Below are 16,164 nucleotides of genomic sequence, written 5' to 3' on the forward strand. Positions count from 1 at the left end.
CTTTTAAAAAGCTACTGTAAATATAACAAGGATTAAGAGGAAAATGCAAGCATAAAGAACATATAATGACTCTCTATATTACAGAGATACAGACACTAAAAAAAGGTCAGAGTGGAAATTCTAGAGTTGAAAGATACAATAACTGAAATTAAAAACCTAATGGGTAGACCTACCAGCAGGTCAGAGATGACAAGAGTCACTGAACTTAAAGACAGATCAATAAAAATGATCAAATCTGAACATCAGAGAGAAAAATGACTAAAACAACAAAAAGAACCTCAAAGACCTGTGGGGCAAAAGGAAGCACCCCAGCTTTGTATGATCGGAGCCCTAGGCTGAAAGGAGAAAGAGAATGGTCCAGAAAAAAAAGTACGCAGAGGAACACGGGCCCCAAACTTCCGACATCAGATGAAGAGCATCAACACACAAATCTAACGAGTTTGCTAAATGCAAAGCAGGATGCGTGCTCATTCTGCCAAGATGGAGAGAAGAATCTTACTAGCAGTCAGATTAAAAAAGGATGCTATAAACGCAGTACCGTATGAATGGCAGCTGACTTCTCCAGAAGACGACAGGACGAGATGTTAAAGAAATGCCAGAAAAATAAAAACAAACCAATCAACCCACAAGTCAATATCCAGTAAAACTGTTAGCCAAAGGTGAGGGCAAAATAAAGGCATTTTTGGATAAAAACAGAAAGCTCATCCTCAGCCAATCAAGCTAAAAAAAGTACTGAAGTTCTTCAGGCTCAAAGTATGATACCAGACAGAAACTCCAGTCCAAGAAAGAAAAGAAGAGCACCCAAATGGTCAAAGTGTGAGTATATGTTTTCTCCTTTCTTAATTTCTTCAATTGTTTGAATCAGAATTTATAATATTGTATTACCAGTTCCCTAATGGGAGTATGTGTCATCATGTGTATGAAAACAACAGCAGAGAGAAGAAGGAGCGAGTGGATGACGTTGTGGCAGGGGCTACGGTTCTTGAAAATCCTACCGAGGAATTAGAGTCGAGTACTACAGAAATACTCCACTAGTCCAAAAGAAGGCAGGAAAGAACAGAGGAACGAAAACAGAGGAGAGAAATAGGGGAAAAAATGCCAACATGGCAGAATTAAGTCCAAATACAATCAATAATTATATTTAACATAAACAGAATAAAGACTCCAATTAAAAAAGCAAAAACTGTCCAACTGGATACAAAAGCAAGGCCCACGTCCATGGTAATGAAAGCAGAACACTGTCAACAGATTTTGTGTGCAGATTACTATCAGAGGTAATCCCTTAATAAAAGGGTCAATATAGCACAAAGATATACACATAAAACCTTTACATGCTTAAAAGGGAAAAGATGGACTTTAAAACAGTGTTTCCTCTTTAATAAGCTAGAATAATATAAGCACACTGAATCGAAGTAAATAGAAGGAAGGAAACAATAAACAGTAGATATAAATGAAAAAGAAAATAATAATGAAATCAACAAAACCAAAAAAAGAAAGTGTCAATAAAATTGATAAAGCCCTAGCAAGACTGATCGAGAAAGAAAAAGGGGGGAGAAAACACAAATTTCCAGCATCATAAATGAAACAGGAAAATACTACAGATCTTTCAGTATGAAAGGGATAAGGAAGTATCTTCTTAAAGACTTTATATATTTATTTGAGAGAGAGAGAGTGCTGAGCAGGGGTGGGGAGGGGATCCCCACTGTGCAGGGAGCCGGATCGGGGCTCTATCCCAAGATCCCAGGATCATGACCTGAGCCAAAGGTAGACACTTAACTGACTGAGCCACCCAGCTCCCCAAAAGGGATAAGGAAATATTATAAGCAACATTATTAGTCCAATATATTTAACAACTTAGATGAAATTAATAAATTCCTTGGGGGTGCCTGGGTGACTCGGTCGGTTAAGTGTCTGCCTTTGGCTCAGATCCTGATACCAGGGTCCTGGGATCAAGCCCTGCATCAAGTTCGTGCTCAGCAGTGAGCCTGCTTCTCCCTCTCCCTCTGCCTGCCTCTCTGACTGCTTGTGCTCTATCTCTCTGTCAAATAAATAAATAAAAATTTTTTAAAGGGAATTAACAAATTCCTTAAAATACACAACTTACCCAATGACACAGATGAAATAACAAATCTGAATATTGCCATACCTAAATTGGATTTGCTATCAAAAACCATCTCATAAAGAAAACCCTAGGACCACAGGTTTTACTGGTGAATTCTAACAAACACATAAGGGAAAAAACAACACCAATTTTGAACAAAATCTCTCAGAAAATAGAAGAGCGGGGAATGTTTCCCAACTCGTTTTTTAAGGCCCAAATAACCCAGATTCTAAAATCTGACAAAAACGTAATAGGAAAACAAAATTGCCTACAATAGTCCTCTTGAATACAGATATGAAAATCAACAACAAAACGTAAGCTAATAATGGAGAAGGGAGCGCTCTTCACGGGAGAAGATCAACGTGAACAACCAACGGGCACCACACTCGCAGGTGGCAGTCTGATGACAGCACCCGGGCTCCAAGTGACTTCCCTCCTCACGTCTGGGGCAAAAGAGGACACAGGAACTGGGTGGACACCACCTCTATCTCCTGAGCCACAAGTTAACGAGGGCCAGAGGCAGAACACGCTGAAGTCTTGGGCCTCCCGCCGTGACACATGAGAACTCGTGTCTTCACCTTTCTTGTCAGAGACACTGAGCCTGAATCCAATCATGAGGAAACATAGGACAAACCCAAACTGGGAGACACTCTACCCAAGAACTGGCCTGTGCTCTTCCAACATGTTAACGTTACAAAATTTTAGGCTCAGGATCTGTTCTAGAAACAAGGAGACAGAAGCGTTGTGATGGCTCCGTGCATCATGTGGCCGTGGCCCAGGGCCCGGACAGATGCCAACATCTGCGCATGAACTGTGAAGGCGATGCCAGCCCCCTATCGAAGTCCAATTCTGATCAATGTGCTATGGGGTTTGTCCTTGTTTTCTAGGAAATACACACTGGAAAATGGGGGCCTAAAAGGGCATAATGCCTCCAATTTCCCCTCAAGTGGCTCACAGAGAAATACATACACACAGATGTGTGTGCGTCTGTGTGTGTGCACACACGTGTGTAAGGAGAGACCGTAAGAGACTATGGGAGCGCGTGAGGAGACGGTACACGAGACTTCAAGAGTTCGCTCCTGAACATCTCCTACAAGCTCGAAATTAAAACCAAATGAAAAATCATCCCCCAAATTTCTAAAGACTTCTCCCACTACCCCCTCCACAAAAGAAAAGAAGCCGGAAGGAGGAGGTGGAGAAGGACTCCCGGCTCTGTGTCTGCTCTGCCCGCTGCACCCACGGCCCCAGCAGGACAAGGTCCCGGGTCAGCAGCTCCCCACGACTCTGCTTGGACTCTGCACACGGCACACGAGAGGGAGAAGCACCCTGACTGGTGGGGGAGGGTGGGGAGCAAGGGGAGGGGACTCTAACCCCACAGCAAGGAAAGGCTTGCCCCTTCCGAGCTTGGACGCCTCTCTCTGACCTGACTCGAGGCAGAGCCATACCCGGTGGCGACCACAATAAACGAGCTCGCAGCTCCCGTATCCAGGGAAACGGGCAACCGAAGAGCGCCCGGTGTCTCCAGCTGCCCCTCTCCGTCGGCCACACCCACATGACCTTATTACTACCCGCATAAAACAAACCCCGAATCATTAAAAGCCAGCCAGCACACCGAGGGACAAGCAATGACATCCCCGTGGCCCTGGGAACTGCCTGCATGGAACGACCGCCTTCCCTCAGTCGCCTGGAGTGTAAGAATGGCCGACTGGACTACTCTTTCACAACACATACCCACGACGTTCTTTTTAAATAAATGCACAAATAAAAATGAGCTTAAAAATAGGAATGACGACAAAAAATGAGGAAGCCTTAATGTGAAAACGTGTTGAGAGAGAAAAATAGGCTTCTGACAATTAGTTATAATCTCGGAATGCTAATGGCCTTCCTGCAAGCAAGAGGAATTATAATTGGTCTCTGGTGGCCTGTTTACGCCGTCTAGATATAATTACAGGATGCAGCGCTTCCAGTTTTTACCGATTCATTCATTCAACAACTAACATTTATTTAGTACTGACTCTGGGCCTGGCACTGTGCTGGGTGCCGGTGGCGGAGAGACACCTGTGTTTAGAAGCTCGCGCTTTGGAAGGAGAAATAAACAAGTCAAGTGCACAATTCGATTGCTAAATGACAGGAGACAGATACGAAGCGAGCCTTCCGAACGCACAAAGGAGGGAGTCCCGGACGTTGCCTGCCATCTGCAGAAAGATTTCACAAACCGAAATGCGCATGTCTGTGAGGAAGCAGGATGTAAGACACCAGCCTGTAACTTACATGGCACAACTCTATTTAAAAATGCCCAGGCCACGTCTACTTGGCTACCTTTGATTTCCCTAATTAAGTATGAGCTCAGGGTGCTGGCACCAGATTCAGCTGACTGGAACCCCCAACAAGAATGCAAAGGTGCGAGCACAGACACACATCCTGCCTAGGAAGGCATGCAGGCTCCTCTGAGCGAAAGGCAATTCCTTTGGAGCCGCACTGTTCCGGGCGGGCGCGTGTTTACGGACAGTCGGCAGGCTACAGCAACATTCACACCATGTGGCTGGAAGAGAGCCCAAAACAAGCAGCAAGACTGGCTTCTCTCCTTCCCCATCATCCTCCTCGCCGGTACATGGAGGTGCCTGCAGTGTCTGGAGGTCACCCGCAGACCAGCTGGGAACCCTGCCCTCCTTGGGGAGCTCTCCAAACCACACATGTGGGCCACTTCTCTTTGAGGATAGAAACCCACCCCCAACCATCCTGTCATTTCTAGCTAACGCAAACAGCACCCTCTGAGCTCCTCGACACTGGGTCCCTAAGGAGTGAGACCCGTCCACGACTCCTCCCCCTTGGCCTCAGGGCTCCAGGAAAGGAACACAGGACAGCTTCCAAATCTGACCAAAGCATGCAGGGGCCTGACAAGGCACCCCAAATCCTGCTTCTGACAGGGATCTGTAGGGAGAGAAGTGGCGCTCCTCCAGAAAAACCCTGAAACCTGGGCGTACCGCGGCCTGAGGAGGGTTCGAGATTCATCGTTCTTGGCAGCCACACTGGAAAGCTTACACATTCGAGTAATGATATCAGCCACTCACTTAATTTATGTGAACTAATTTGTTCTGTAGGTGATTTGTGGAGATAGCTTTATGAAGGCTTGCTATATTTTCCAAACATTTTCACCAGAAGAAGAAAAAGAACAGGCAGGAGGAGGAGGAGAGAAGGCATATTGCCGGCAAGAACGGAGCGGCTGGAAACAAAACAAAACTCATGCAAAAACATCTCGAGCATTATTTTTCACAGTATTATCGGTCTTGAGGGATAAGATACTTGGTTGACGGTTGTAACCTTGGAAACTTGCCTAACCAACGCTCCAACAAAGAAGATCTAGCTGGCAAAGTTCACTGCTCAACTGCCAAATATTCCAACTAAATGATATTATCCAGGTTCATTTTGCAAAATAAATGTAATTTCTTATAGGGAAACTTGAAATTTATAAAAGAACCCTGGAGAATTTGAATTTTAAAATCAATTATTCTTCAGCCTGATTCATCTTAGAAACATATGGAATATGCAAAAACTTAAATTAGTTTAAAAAGCCAACCCTGTAACTCATAGTTGAGAAAAACTTTTACATAAATGAAGAATAATTATCAAAGGCTCTGATGCTATAATACAATTTTTCAGCTCCATGTGCTGTTTCCTGACTTTGAAAAAGAATTCCTTTCTCCAACGTCATTCTTTTCCAACCAAGGAAACAATCCTCTCCTAGGTCTTACTGTACTCATAATGAAGGCCTATGATTTTTTTTAATCCTTACGTATGATTTTCCTAAAAGGCTGTTATAATCCTGAGTCATTACTGCTTTAAGAGAAACAGAGGCGGCTATTCTGTGCAGCGCCGTCTGCATGGGTCAGTGGAGGGAAGCAGCCACAGAACACAAGACGGCCGAGGATGACCTTCCTGGTGCCACAAAGGAGAAGGCCTGAGGACAAGTGAGGAGAGGAGTCTGTGTTTGGGCTGACAGGAGAAAGCTCCCACGGGCTCATTAGCAGTTACTTTGTAAATGAGGGTTCTAGAAGCAAGTAGAAATCCCTTGACTCTATAGTCACTTTATGATGGGCACAGAATCTTACAAACCCAAGGATACCACAAAATAACTGTTGAACGAAGAAGAAATTTAGTATCTGTACCAGTCCTTTAACTGGTATGAGCAGACGCTGCCACAGGGCACATCCTAAACAGCCGTGGACATTCCGGCCATGCTGGCACTCTTCAAAATGGACCCTCTTATCCGCTCACAGACCTACAAAGCACCACCTTGTCCTGAACTACACACAGTCAGCCATGTCTACTGGACTTTCTTGAACAGCCCAAACACAAGCTAAACCCTCGCCCACACTAGACTGGGTTCCGTACTTTGGGAAAACAAGGTCTGTGATCCCAGTGGGTCCAAAGACTGATTTCCCTACAAATCTCTGCATCTTGCCTCACCTCAGCCTCAACCACTCTGATTTCGACAACTTTGCCGTCTTAAAACAACTGGTGATCTAAGGATAAGCACGTCCAACACACGCTCAGATCCGAACTGTGAATGTTCTCGGACCAAGGCCACACTGTCGGCCGCCTTGTTTAGGGAAAGTGCCGGCCGACACCAAGCACCTGTGATATCGCAAGTCACGCTCACCCCAAGCTATGGGACAGTCCACCGAGGTGCAGAGCTGTCACCCCACCCCCCGACAGACTTACGTTCGCAGCTTCTGCCTTATACTCATCATCACCATCCGGGGCAGAGAGCGCCAGCAGGACTGGACACACTTTGTTTTCAATATCGTGCTGGGAAATTAGATCTTGTTCCAGAAGAATCAAGAGCACTTCCTGACTTGATTTTCTAACCTAGAAGAGGAAAAGAAGGCAAAAGGTGAAACACCGAGCTGAAGTGCTCTCCGGAGCCAGATGAGCTCCCCGAGGGCAGGGCCAAGCCGGGCCGCCTCCGGACACACGTGAACCGCACAGGGCGCCCCGCCCTCCCCTTGAACTTCCTCCCCCGAGGCCTCAGAGAACAGGGCTCTCTCTGCCAGGCTGGCTCCTACCCTCCCTCTCCTCTTGGGCCGAACTCCTCTTCCCTGGGGCCCCTTTCAGGTCATGTCCCCACCTGTCCTCCAACAGTGCCCCCACTTTGCCTCACGGCCCAAACCCCGGATTTCCGCACAGATGCCCGCACACACGACCACAGAAGGCCGCAGGGCAGGGCCCAGACACGAGGCGCAGTGAGGCCCAGACACGAGGCCCAGTGAGGCGGGCCTCAGAAGCCTCCTCGGTCCAGAGAGGAGGAGCGAGCAAGCACCAGTACTCAGAGGGACACCAAGAAGCTGGACAGAGAACCCATCTGGGAGGGAGAACACAGGAAACAGCCACCCACAGAGCAAGGGGTGGGAGATGACACTGAGGCCGGCAAGAGCCCCGGGCCCCGGCAGAGCACGCAGAGTGGCAGGTGAGCAGACGACAGTTCCAGAAGCAGCCTCAGAGGCACTCGGACAGGGAAGCTTCCAAACAAGCGACAAGATGAAAACGGCACTTTAGAAAGCTCGTGGCGGTAGTGGTGCTCCCAGTCAACTAGAGGCAATGAAAGGCAGGTCAGCCAGGTAGCCGCCACAACAGCCTCGGCGGAAGGGGCAGGCAGGGAGAGGTGACGCCCCAGCGGCATCACCAGGCTGGGGTCACAGGATGCGGTGCAGTGTCCAACCAAAGTCCCCAATAACTAGGAGATGTCAGATACTTACTGAGCTTTCCGGCACATGCAGGAGCAAAGAACATGCGAGAAGCAGAGCCTAAGAGGGCCAGATTCATCGGCCGCCTTGCCGCGTGACCCAATCCCAGGTGGCAGCTGAGGACACCAGTGGGCGACAGCACAGTGAGGGCAAAGCCGTAAGGGGGGGCGGTCCTCAGCAGAGGACGTGGAGCAGAATGTCAAAGGCAGTCAGAAGCCTGCTGAGGACGGCAGGGTGAAGGGCAGACCCCACACGTTCTGTGTACCTCCAATCTTCAGAACCTCTGAATGTGACTTCTATGGCAAAAGGGTCTCTGTGATGTGACTGGGGTCATGTTAAGGACCTGGAGCTCATCCACGGGATTACCAGGGTGACCCTAAGGACAATCTTCTAAGTGTCCTTCTACGAGAAAGGCAAGGGGAGAAGACAGACAGAAGAGGAAGAGGCCACAGGAGAACAGAGGCAGAGGCTAGGGCACCGCAGCTGGAAGCCAAGCGGGCCCACACCTCCAGAAGCTGGCAGGGGCGAGGAACAGATTCTCCCCTGAAGCCTCCAGAATGAGTGTGACCCAGATGAGACCTTGATCTTGGACTTCCAGCCTCCACATCCGGGAGAGAATAAATGTCTCCTGTTCGAAGCCCCCCAGCTTGTGGTGCTTGGTTCTGGCTGTCCCTGGGAACTGTTGCAGCAAGCCATGAAAGGGGAGAGGACGATGGGCCCAAAGATACGAGATGAGCTCTGGAAACCTGGGACAAGTCAGGGGACATTGCCTCAGGTGACCCAGGGGAGGCTGAAGGGCCAGCTGGGGTGGGGCAGGGCTAGGGCCTCGGGGGCTTACTCCAGGGCATGGGGGAGCCTCAAGGGTTGGAAAGCAGAGGCGTGACAAAAGCACACACAGCTTTTGTGAGGGTGACAGTTTAGAAGCCTCAAGTGGCTCTGAAAGCTGCGAGAGCAGGCGAGGGGCTCCTGGGCAGAGAGGCTCTGGCCGAGGCAAAGGTTCCGGGGATGCGGCCCATTAAGGAGAGGGAAGCCTTGAGAGATGCTGCCAAAGAGAACTGAGCTCATCATTAGAGACGGTCCTGGAAAACCAAACATGACCCTGGGCTCTTAGCCTTAGGCTACCAATCACCAGACACAAGAAAAGGAGAAGGAAGACTGAAGGCCTGGGGTGGGTGTCTGAGTTGGGGGCCCAACAGGACGCCACGGGAGGCCTCCGGAGAGCGGCCAGTGAGCGGGGCCAACTCATGAGCTCCAGGGTCTGGGGACAGCCTTGGGCATGTGGCTCTGCTCAGGCCTCCAGGAGCAGATGAGAAAACCAAAGGAATCCTGGCACTTAAAAAAAAAAAAAAGGTTGGGACGGGGTGGGGGTGTGGGGACCAGACCACATCCTGAAGGGCAGGCAAGGACCTGGGCCTGGGCTGGAGCCTGAGGAAGAACACACCAGCAGTAAGGGAAGGGGGGGGACACTTGGGTTGCCCACAGGAGACCCTGCCGTGTTTCCAGGATGCACCCCATCTGCGTCCTGCAGTCACTAGTGGGGGCTCCAGGGCCAGCGGCGGAGGGCTGAGGCTAGGCTTTGTGTCTATAGACGAGCAAGGCGACAGTCCCACCTGCCAGGGCAGCTGTGGAGTGACACAAACTACAGACATAAAAGGCTCAGAACAGTGTGCGGGGTAGGGGTCCCTGGGGGGCCCAGTCAGTGAAGCATCTGCCTTCAGCTCAGGTCATGACTCCTGTGTCCCGGGATTGAGCCCCGTGTCCAGGCTCCCTGCTCAGTGGGGCTCCTGCTCCTCCCTCCCCGTTCTCAAGCTCTTGCACAAACAAATAAAACCTTAAAAAAAAAGAACAGTGTGTGGGGTCCCGTCTCCCCCAGATGAATCCTGATTTACCATGACTAAAATCATAGGACTAGTTACCAAGAGAGCGACGTAAGAGGTAAGACGATCCCAACGCACACGGACCTGATGCTGAGTTCCAGGACGAACAGAGAACACATCCCCGGCACCTGTGCATCCTATCGCTGGGAGAGAGACACTAAATGTCTAGGATGCAGCCAAGAAAGGTTTCTTCAAAGACCCAAAAGTCATTAATGGTGACAAATAGTGCAAAAAAAAAAATCAAGTAAAGGCAAAAAAAGAAGTCACTGTATAGACAAATAAATTGTGGAAAGCGTATAAATGCAATACCATCACACAGTTAAAATGAATGACCGTGAGCTCTCGGGATCGATGTAGATAGATCTTAAAAAGAGAGGGATCAAAGCACGCGGCAGAATGGAAAGTACGGTCTGACACCATTTATATAAGGTTTTAAAGCACCTAAAACGAGACACTCTTATTCAGGGTCACTTACACAAGTGGTGGGACTATAAAACTCTGGATGGGAAGGACACGCGGGGGCTCGGTGTCACGCTCTCCTACAGCAGGGGAGAGAGGGAGCAGAACCGCGTGGCGAGGGCACGGCACAGTCTTAACCGGATCTGCAGCCCATTCAGAAAAAATTAAATTGGTGTATTACAAAAGTTTAACATTTCTTGAGTGAGTGTAGTAGGTATATGGGTGTTCATTTCATAATCCTCCAGTGTGATGAAAACATTTCATGGTGTTTTAAAAATCAAAACTATCTCTGAAGAAAAAAACAACCACCAGATCTCACAGTGAGAAGAGTAGAGCCCACGGCGGGACACCTCTCGGTGGCTCCAGGGGGCCGCTGGCTGCTGTGCGGTGAGCCGCCGCCTGGCTGGGACCCTGCACCGGGAGCCCACGCCCACCAGAAGCTGCAGAGCGACCTTCCTCAAGAAGCCTGGCAACAGGGAGGGGAGCGGCGGGGCCAGAGGGGTTGGAGGCCCGGGCCCAGAGGGTTGAGGGAGATGGAGGCATGATGAAAATCGAAAGAGAAAAGCCAATGAGAGGGACTCGGAAAAATAAGCCTCGAGATAAGAGGATAGGAAAGAAGACGGAAAGGAAGGCGTCGCCCTGAAGAGGGGCTGGGACCCCCGTGTCCTGTGAGACCGAAGGCAAGCAGCTCAGGACATCTGCAGAAACGTGGTCTCACCGGCAAATGGGACAGACGACGGCTGCCTCGGTTCCACAGTGCGCTCCTAGAACACGAGCAGGTGCCAGGCCCCGGGCTCGGTCACAGAGATCATCATGTGTCAAGTAAGACACAGCTCCTAGGGTCAGTGCTCGGAGTCTAACACGGGAAAGTACTAGGCATGACATCCAGAAGAGCCTAGGTGGTCCCAACACATTCACCACATGAGCCCGGGACACCGGGGCGGCCTGCCGGGCCCCCGCGTAGCTCATGGTGCCCCAACACACACACCTGCACCTCGGCCCCGCGTCTCCCAAACAAAGGGGAGCGAACGTGCATGCCCACACTTCACAGGGCACTTAAGGAGAGTAAACAAGAAAATCCTCGCTAATCCTGGAGCCGGGAAGGTCACACCCTGCGAGCTCCAAGCTGTTAGCAGTACCAGCAACCATGGTCATGTTGTCACTATGGTGCCCGATGCTGTGGTCTCTTACCCACCGTGAGTCCCTGTGAGGCGCGCCGGCCCTGAAGAGCACTGATGACTGACACGGGGAGGCCAGCGCCGCAGCTGCTTGGCCGACCTGACAGAACCACTCCCACAGGCAAAAGAATCTGAGCCTTGGCTGAATGCGGCATCCGACCTCCTCGGGGACCCTGGGCACCCCCACAAGGAGGAGGTCTGGAAGGGCTGGCCTCAGCTAAAGGGAGGAGAGATGGGCAGGAGGAGAGGAGAGGCATCTGGAAGGAGCAAGACCGCCAACATGGGCAGAAGGCACAGATGTGGTGGCCTCAGAGCAGGACCGGGATAGGCGGCCCACAAAGGAGTCAGCTCTGTCTGAAGGCATTAGAGTCTGAAGGAAGATCGGGCTCTGCCATATTTCTGTGTTTAAAGGTGACAGGAATGGAGAAGAGTTCTGTTTATTATGGAAACAAAGGACACCTGGCAAGGTCCAGCTGGGCGTTGGGGGCAGGAGAAGGGAGGATACTGATGGCCCCTGGCTGGGCTCCAGGGAACCGAAGGGAGTATGCGGCGGATGCACTTGTTGAGAGAGCGGATGAAGACAGAAGGCCTCTATTTTCTCACTGAAGCAAAAGGCAAGGTCACCGGTTTGGTGCACGACAGGCCAAGACGGAGAGGCTGGATGACAGTGGCAAAGGTCTGCAAGAGCCGCCCTGGGTAATGTAAGACCAGCTGAGGAGGGACGGATGGAAGGGTCGGCAGGCAACCCTGCGAGTCCGGCTGCAATCAGAATCCGTAAATCTGCGGTGGCAGCAGCCCCCGAGCCCCCCTCCCCACCAACCTGGCCTCCGGGATGTGGGAGTCTGTGGGCTGTGACTGGGCCGGCAGGTGGAGGCAGAGTGGCGGAGGCACCGTCAAAAGGACAAAAATCAGGGGTGCGGATGGGGAGGCTGCCAGAAAGGGAAGGCTGAGTGTGGGGCAGCCAAAGCGGAAAAGGAAATGAAGGCAGGAGCACAAGGGTAGGTGGGAGCCACGGGCCCCTGGGACCAGAAGGCTCAGGGTGGTGGCAGAGCAAGGAGAGACAGGAGAGAGCCCAGGGCCCAAATCACAGTTCCAGCCTCTCCCCTTCTGGAACCAAATAAATGGCAATGATATATGTAAAAGGTCAAGGAAATGTCAAGTTCTTTGACCCAGTGCAATCTCATCTTCAAAAACATATCCAAAGGAAAAAGAACAGCCAGTGGAAGAACATAACCGCACCCGTTATAATGCTCAGTGCATCCACTGCCCCGAAAGGCTGAACGGAAGTGGAGCATTCAACACAAGTAAAAATACGAAGATTATGAAGATGTACAATGTCTACTGCACGCCAGTGAGCTTTCTGGGGCAGGAAATCTGTCCTACTCATGTCTTTATCCCCGGCACAAAGCACCACACTTGGTTGGTAACAGGCATTCAGAAGCCGAAGAGTAAATGAGTGAATGGGAGAAACCGCATCCCATTATGATTAGACGCGCGCAGGGCAAAACGGAAGCACGTGAGGAAGAAAATGCAAAAATAATCTAAATACTGGCATTAGGAGAGCAGAAACAGAAGGACTTTCCTCCTCATCTGAGCGCTACATTCAATCATGTCATGGGGTAACACTTACAGCATTTGCTCTTTAAAAACACTCGATTGAGAGAGATAAGCTGCAACTGCGAACTTCTCAGAAACAATAATGAAAACTTGGCATATCATTAAAAATTATAAATATAGGGGCAACCGGGTAGCTCAGTCAAACATTCAAATCTTGATTTCAGCTCCAGTCATGAACTCAGGGTCGTGAAATTGGGCCCCACGTCCCACTCCGTGCTGGCTGTGGAGCCTGCTTGGGATTCTCTCGCTCTCCCTCTCCCTTTTCTCCTCCCCCTGCATCGTGCTCTCTCCCATTCTCTCTCTCTCTCTCTCTAAAAAGAAAAAAAAATTATAAATACAAGGTTTGCCTTTGTGCAAATCCATTCCCGCAGTAACTCACACAAATGGAAAGGCTGCAAAGGCTACTTGTGGCAACGATTTTAAAGTGACAAAAGAGTAGAAATAACCAAATGTCTATGAGCGAGCCTCGCTGCCTCTCCCTGGCGAGTACCCTGCTGCTGGGGAAAGGGATGAGGAAGCTTTGCCATGCCTGCTTCGGACTGATCCACAGAACACCCTGGACAGTGCGTAAAGCGAGGGACGGCAGCATGAGCAGTGCGCCACTTGAACCCGAGAAAGTGACAGGGGGTGCGGGACACAAGGACATGTGCGTACGCTTCAAGTTATCCATGCATATTTTTTAAAGGGAAGAAGAATCCCAAACCCGGAAAAAATGGCGATCTATAGATTAGGGGAGGGAGGGAACAGACAGGGGAGGCAGGGATGGAAGTCAGATTTTTCTTTTCTTTTCTTTTTTAAAAGATTGCATCTACTTATTTTAGGGGAGGGAGAGGGAGAGGGAGAGAGAAAGAGTCTCAAGCACACTCTGCACAGAGCACGCAGGGCCCACCACGGGGCTCAGTCTCACAGTCCTGAGACCCTGACCTGAGCTGAAACCAAGAGCCAGACACTTAACCCGCTGAACCCCCCGGGCTCCCTGGAAGTCAGATTTTTCTGAATGTACTTTAACAGTTTTGACTTGGAATTATGTGAAAACATTTTAAATAATTATAAGTCTAAATTAAATCAAAATGTAAAAGCTAAAGCAATTCCTAAAAATAAAAAATAAATGAGTCTCACTGTGGATCAAGTTGGCAGCTTAGGCACAAAGAGAAGGGTTAATACAAGTGACTTTGAAACACAATCTCATTAATATTAATGTTAATGACTGTGCATCTCTAGTGGGAGACAGCCCAAAAACAGAAAGAACATTAAAGAAATCCCAAACTATATTCAGTTATCCTGCTGTACTCTTAGTAATCATATTGTCAGCAATCATACTGGTACTTTCATTTTGGACACACACACAGAGACACATTAATGCCCTTATGAAGCAAGATTTATACTATGTAAAAACAAAAAGTTATGAATATAAAATCAAATTAAGTAAAAGCTCTACAATCCTCCATGTGATTTTGGAAATACCAATACAAACTCTTGTCGAGAAATTCTGTACTCAACAGATAAGGCTGACACAACCCAAACACAACCCAGCCCCTCACACAGCTTTTATGCTTCCTGATCTGATGCAACAAGAAAACACAACAGCACCAAAAAAGGATTCTCACTATACTACACAAAACTCTGAACTTGACCATGCCTCTAGACTTAACTAGCAGTTCAGAGGAAGTACTGGGAACAGAGGAACATTTCAAACCACACTACAGGGATGTGATCGGCCAGATCCCAAATGCGGGGCCTCCTACAGAGTAATGACCTAGTTTCCTAGAGCAAGGGAGTAAACGGAGGGATGAACAATTATAAACTAAGAGAGATTTAAAAGGTACATCAACCAAATCCAGTATGTGGACCTCATGTGCATTCTGATTTAAAGAGACTGCCTGTAAAGAACCAGATTTCTGAGAAATCTGGAAAAATTCCAACAATGACTCAAGATTAAATGATACTAAGGATCTATTGATAATTTTTATCCTTGGGCTACTGGGATTGCTATTATGTATTTTAAAAAGTGTCTGTACTTCTCTGAGAGAAATACTAAAGCATTTACAGCTACAAAGACATGGTATCTGGGAAATGCTTTTATCCGGGTTGGATGAGCTCAAGATAAATGAAAACAAACTGGTCGAATGTTAATGACTGTCGACTCCGGGTGTATTCATTCGGACATGGACACTCATTCTAACAGTCTCTCTACTGCCCTGTGTTTGAAAATTTCCATAAGAAAAGGTTAAAAAAATAAGAAAGAAATCTCTCATGATACTAAGAGTGAATGCTGTCTGTCTGCCTGCATAACTGAGGAACCCGGCACAAACAGATCTTTTGTTCTCGAATCACTTAACTCTGAGAAGCTGTTCTCGGAATTATGGATCTCAGCTAAAATAAGACTAAAAGGAATTTGCTGCACAGATCTTCAGGCCCCAGTTTTTCACACCTGGTTGTTGGGATCCGTGAGGTACCTCACTACAATCGGGGTGAGATACTCAGAGAGGACCACTGGAAAATCTGATCTGCTTTCTTGTAAAAAAACAGCAATAGGAGGAATCTGCTCCATCAGCTCGGTCCGCACCGTGGGCTCTGCAGCAATAAAAAATCGGAAAAGAATTATATGAGAATAAGCCAAGCACCTTACAGAGTATAGAGGGATAGTTTCTAGCTTTTCTTACTAAAATACTTCATCAAGGAAATTAGACAAATGCAGTTTAAAAATCATTTCCCATTTAGAGTATTTATGCTACAGACAGGCTTAAAAAGCTAATAAGCTATCTGGCAATATAAAAACATAAAAGGAAGAGAGAATGACAACTCTATTATAACAAGCCATATATAAATCGAGGAGGGAGCAAGAAGTCTGCGTGCTGGGCCAGCGTCCAAAAGCCATTACAACTAATGGCATATATGCCAGACCTATGGGTTGTGCTTATTTAAATTCCAGCCAGAATGTATACATTATAAATAATTCTTTCATAAATGCACTCCCCCACAATCCACGCATCCCAATTATTTCTAAGGCAAAGCATTAAACAAAAGAGTGGCTCTAGCTCCAATACACCACATTAAATTTAACACAAATATATAATTGCTTCAGCACTGTAAATGGTGACTCATTTACAAAGAGAATCCATTTAAGGACTCAAAACATCCACTCGGGCCTTCTAAAAGCATTGTGTCATATTCATATGAATATTTTA

At 48.4% G+C, this 16,164-nt stretch overlaps 1 protein-coding gene across 1 annotated transcript in view; it reads right to left on the bottom strand.

The window, feature by feature from the left end:
• Positions 1–6,742: 6,742 nt before the first annotated feature.
• Positions 6,743–16,164, bottom strand: part of LOC309858453 (putative serine/threonine-protein phosphatase 4 regulatory subunit 1-like) — a 50,227-nt gene continuing 40,805 nt past the window's right edge. The window contains exons 5-6 of the mRNA XM_082751140.1: positions 15,408–15,550; positions 6,743–6,970 (exon numbers count right to left, since the gene is read on the bottom strand). Coding sequence (XP_082607266.1) covers positions 6,758–6,970; positions 15,408–15,550 — 356 coding nt within the window. The 3' untranslated portion in view covers positions 6,743–6,757. The remainder of the gene's footprint in view (positions 6,971–15,407; positions 15,551–16,164) is intronic.

The sequence above is a fragment of the Mustela nivalis genome, assembly GCF_964662115.1.
Source record: "Mustela nivalis genome assembly, contig: HAP1_SCAFFOLD_2510, whole genome shotgun sequence".
In the NCBI taxonomy this organism is placed as follows: domain Eukaryota; kingdom Metazoa; phylum Chordata; class Mammalia; order Carnivora; family Mustelidae; genus Mustela; species Mustela nivalis.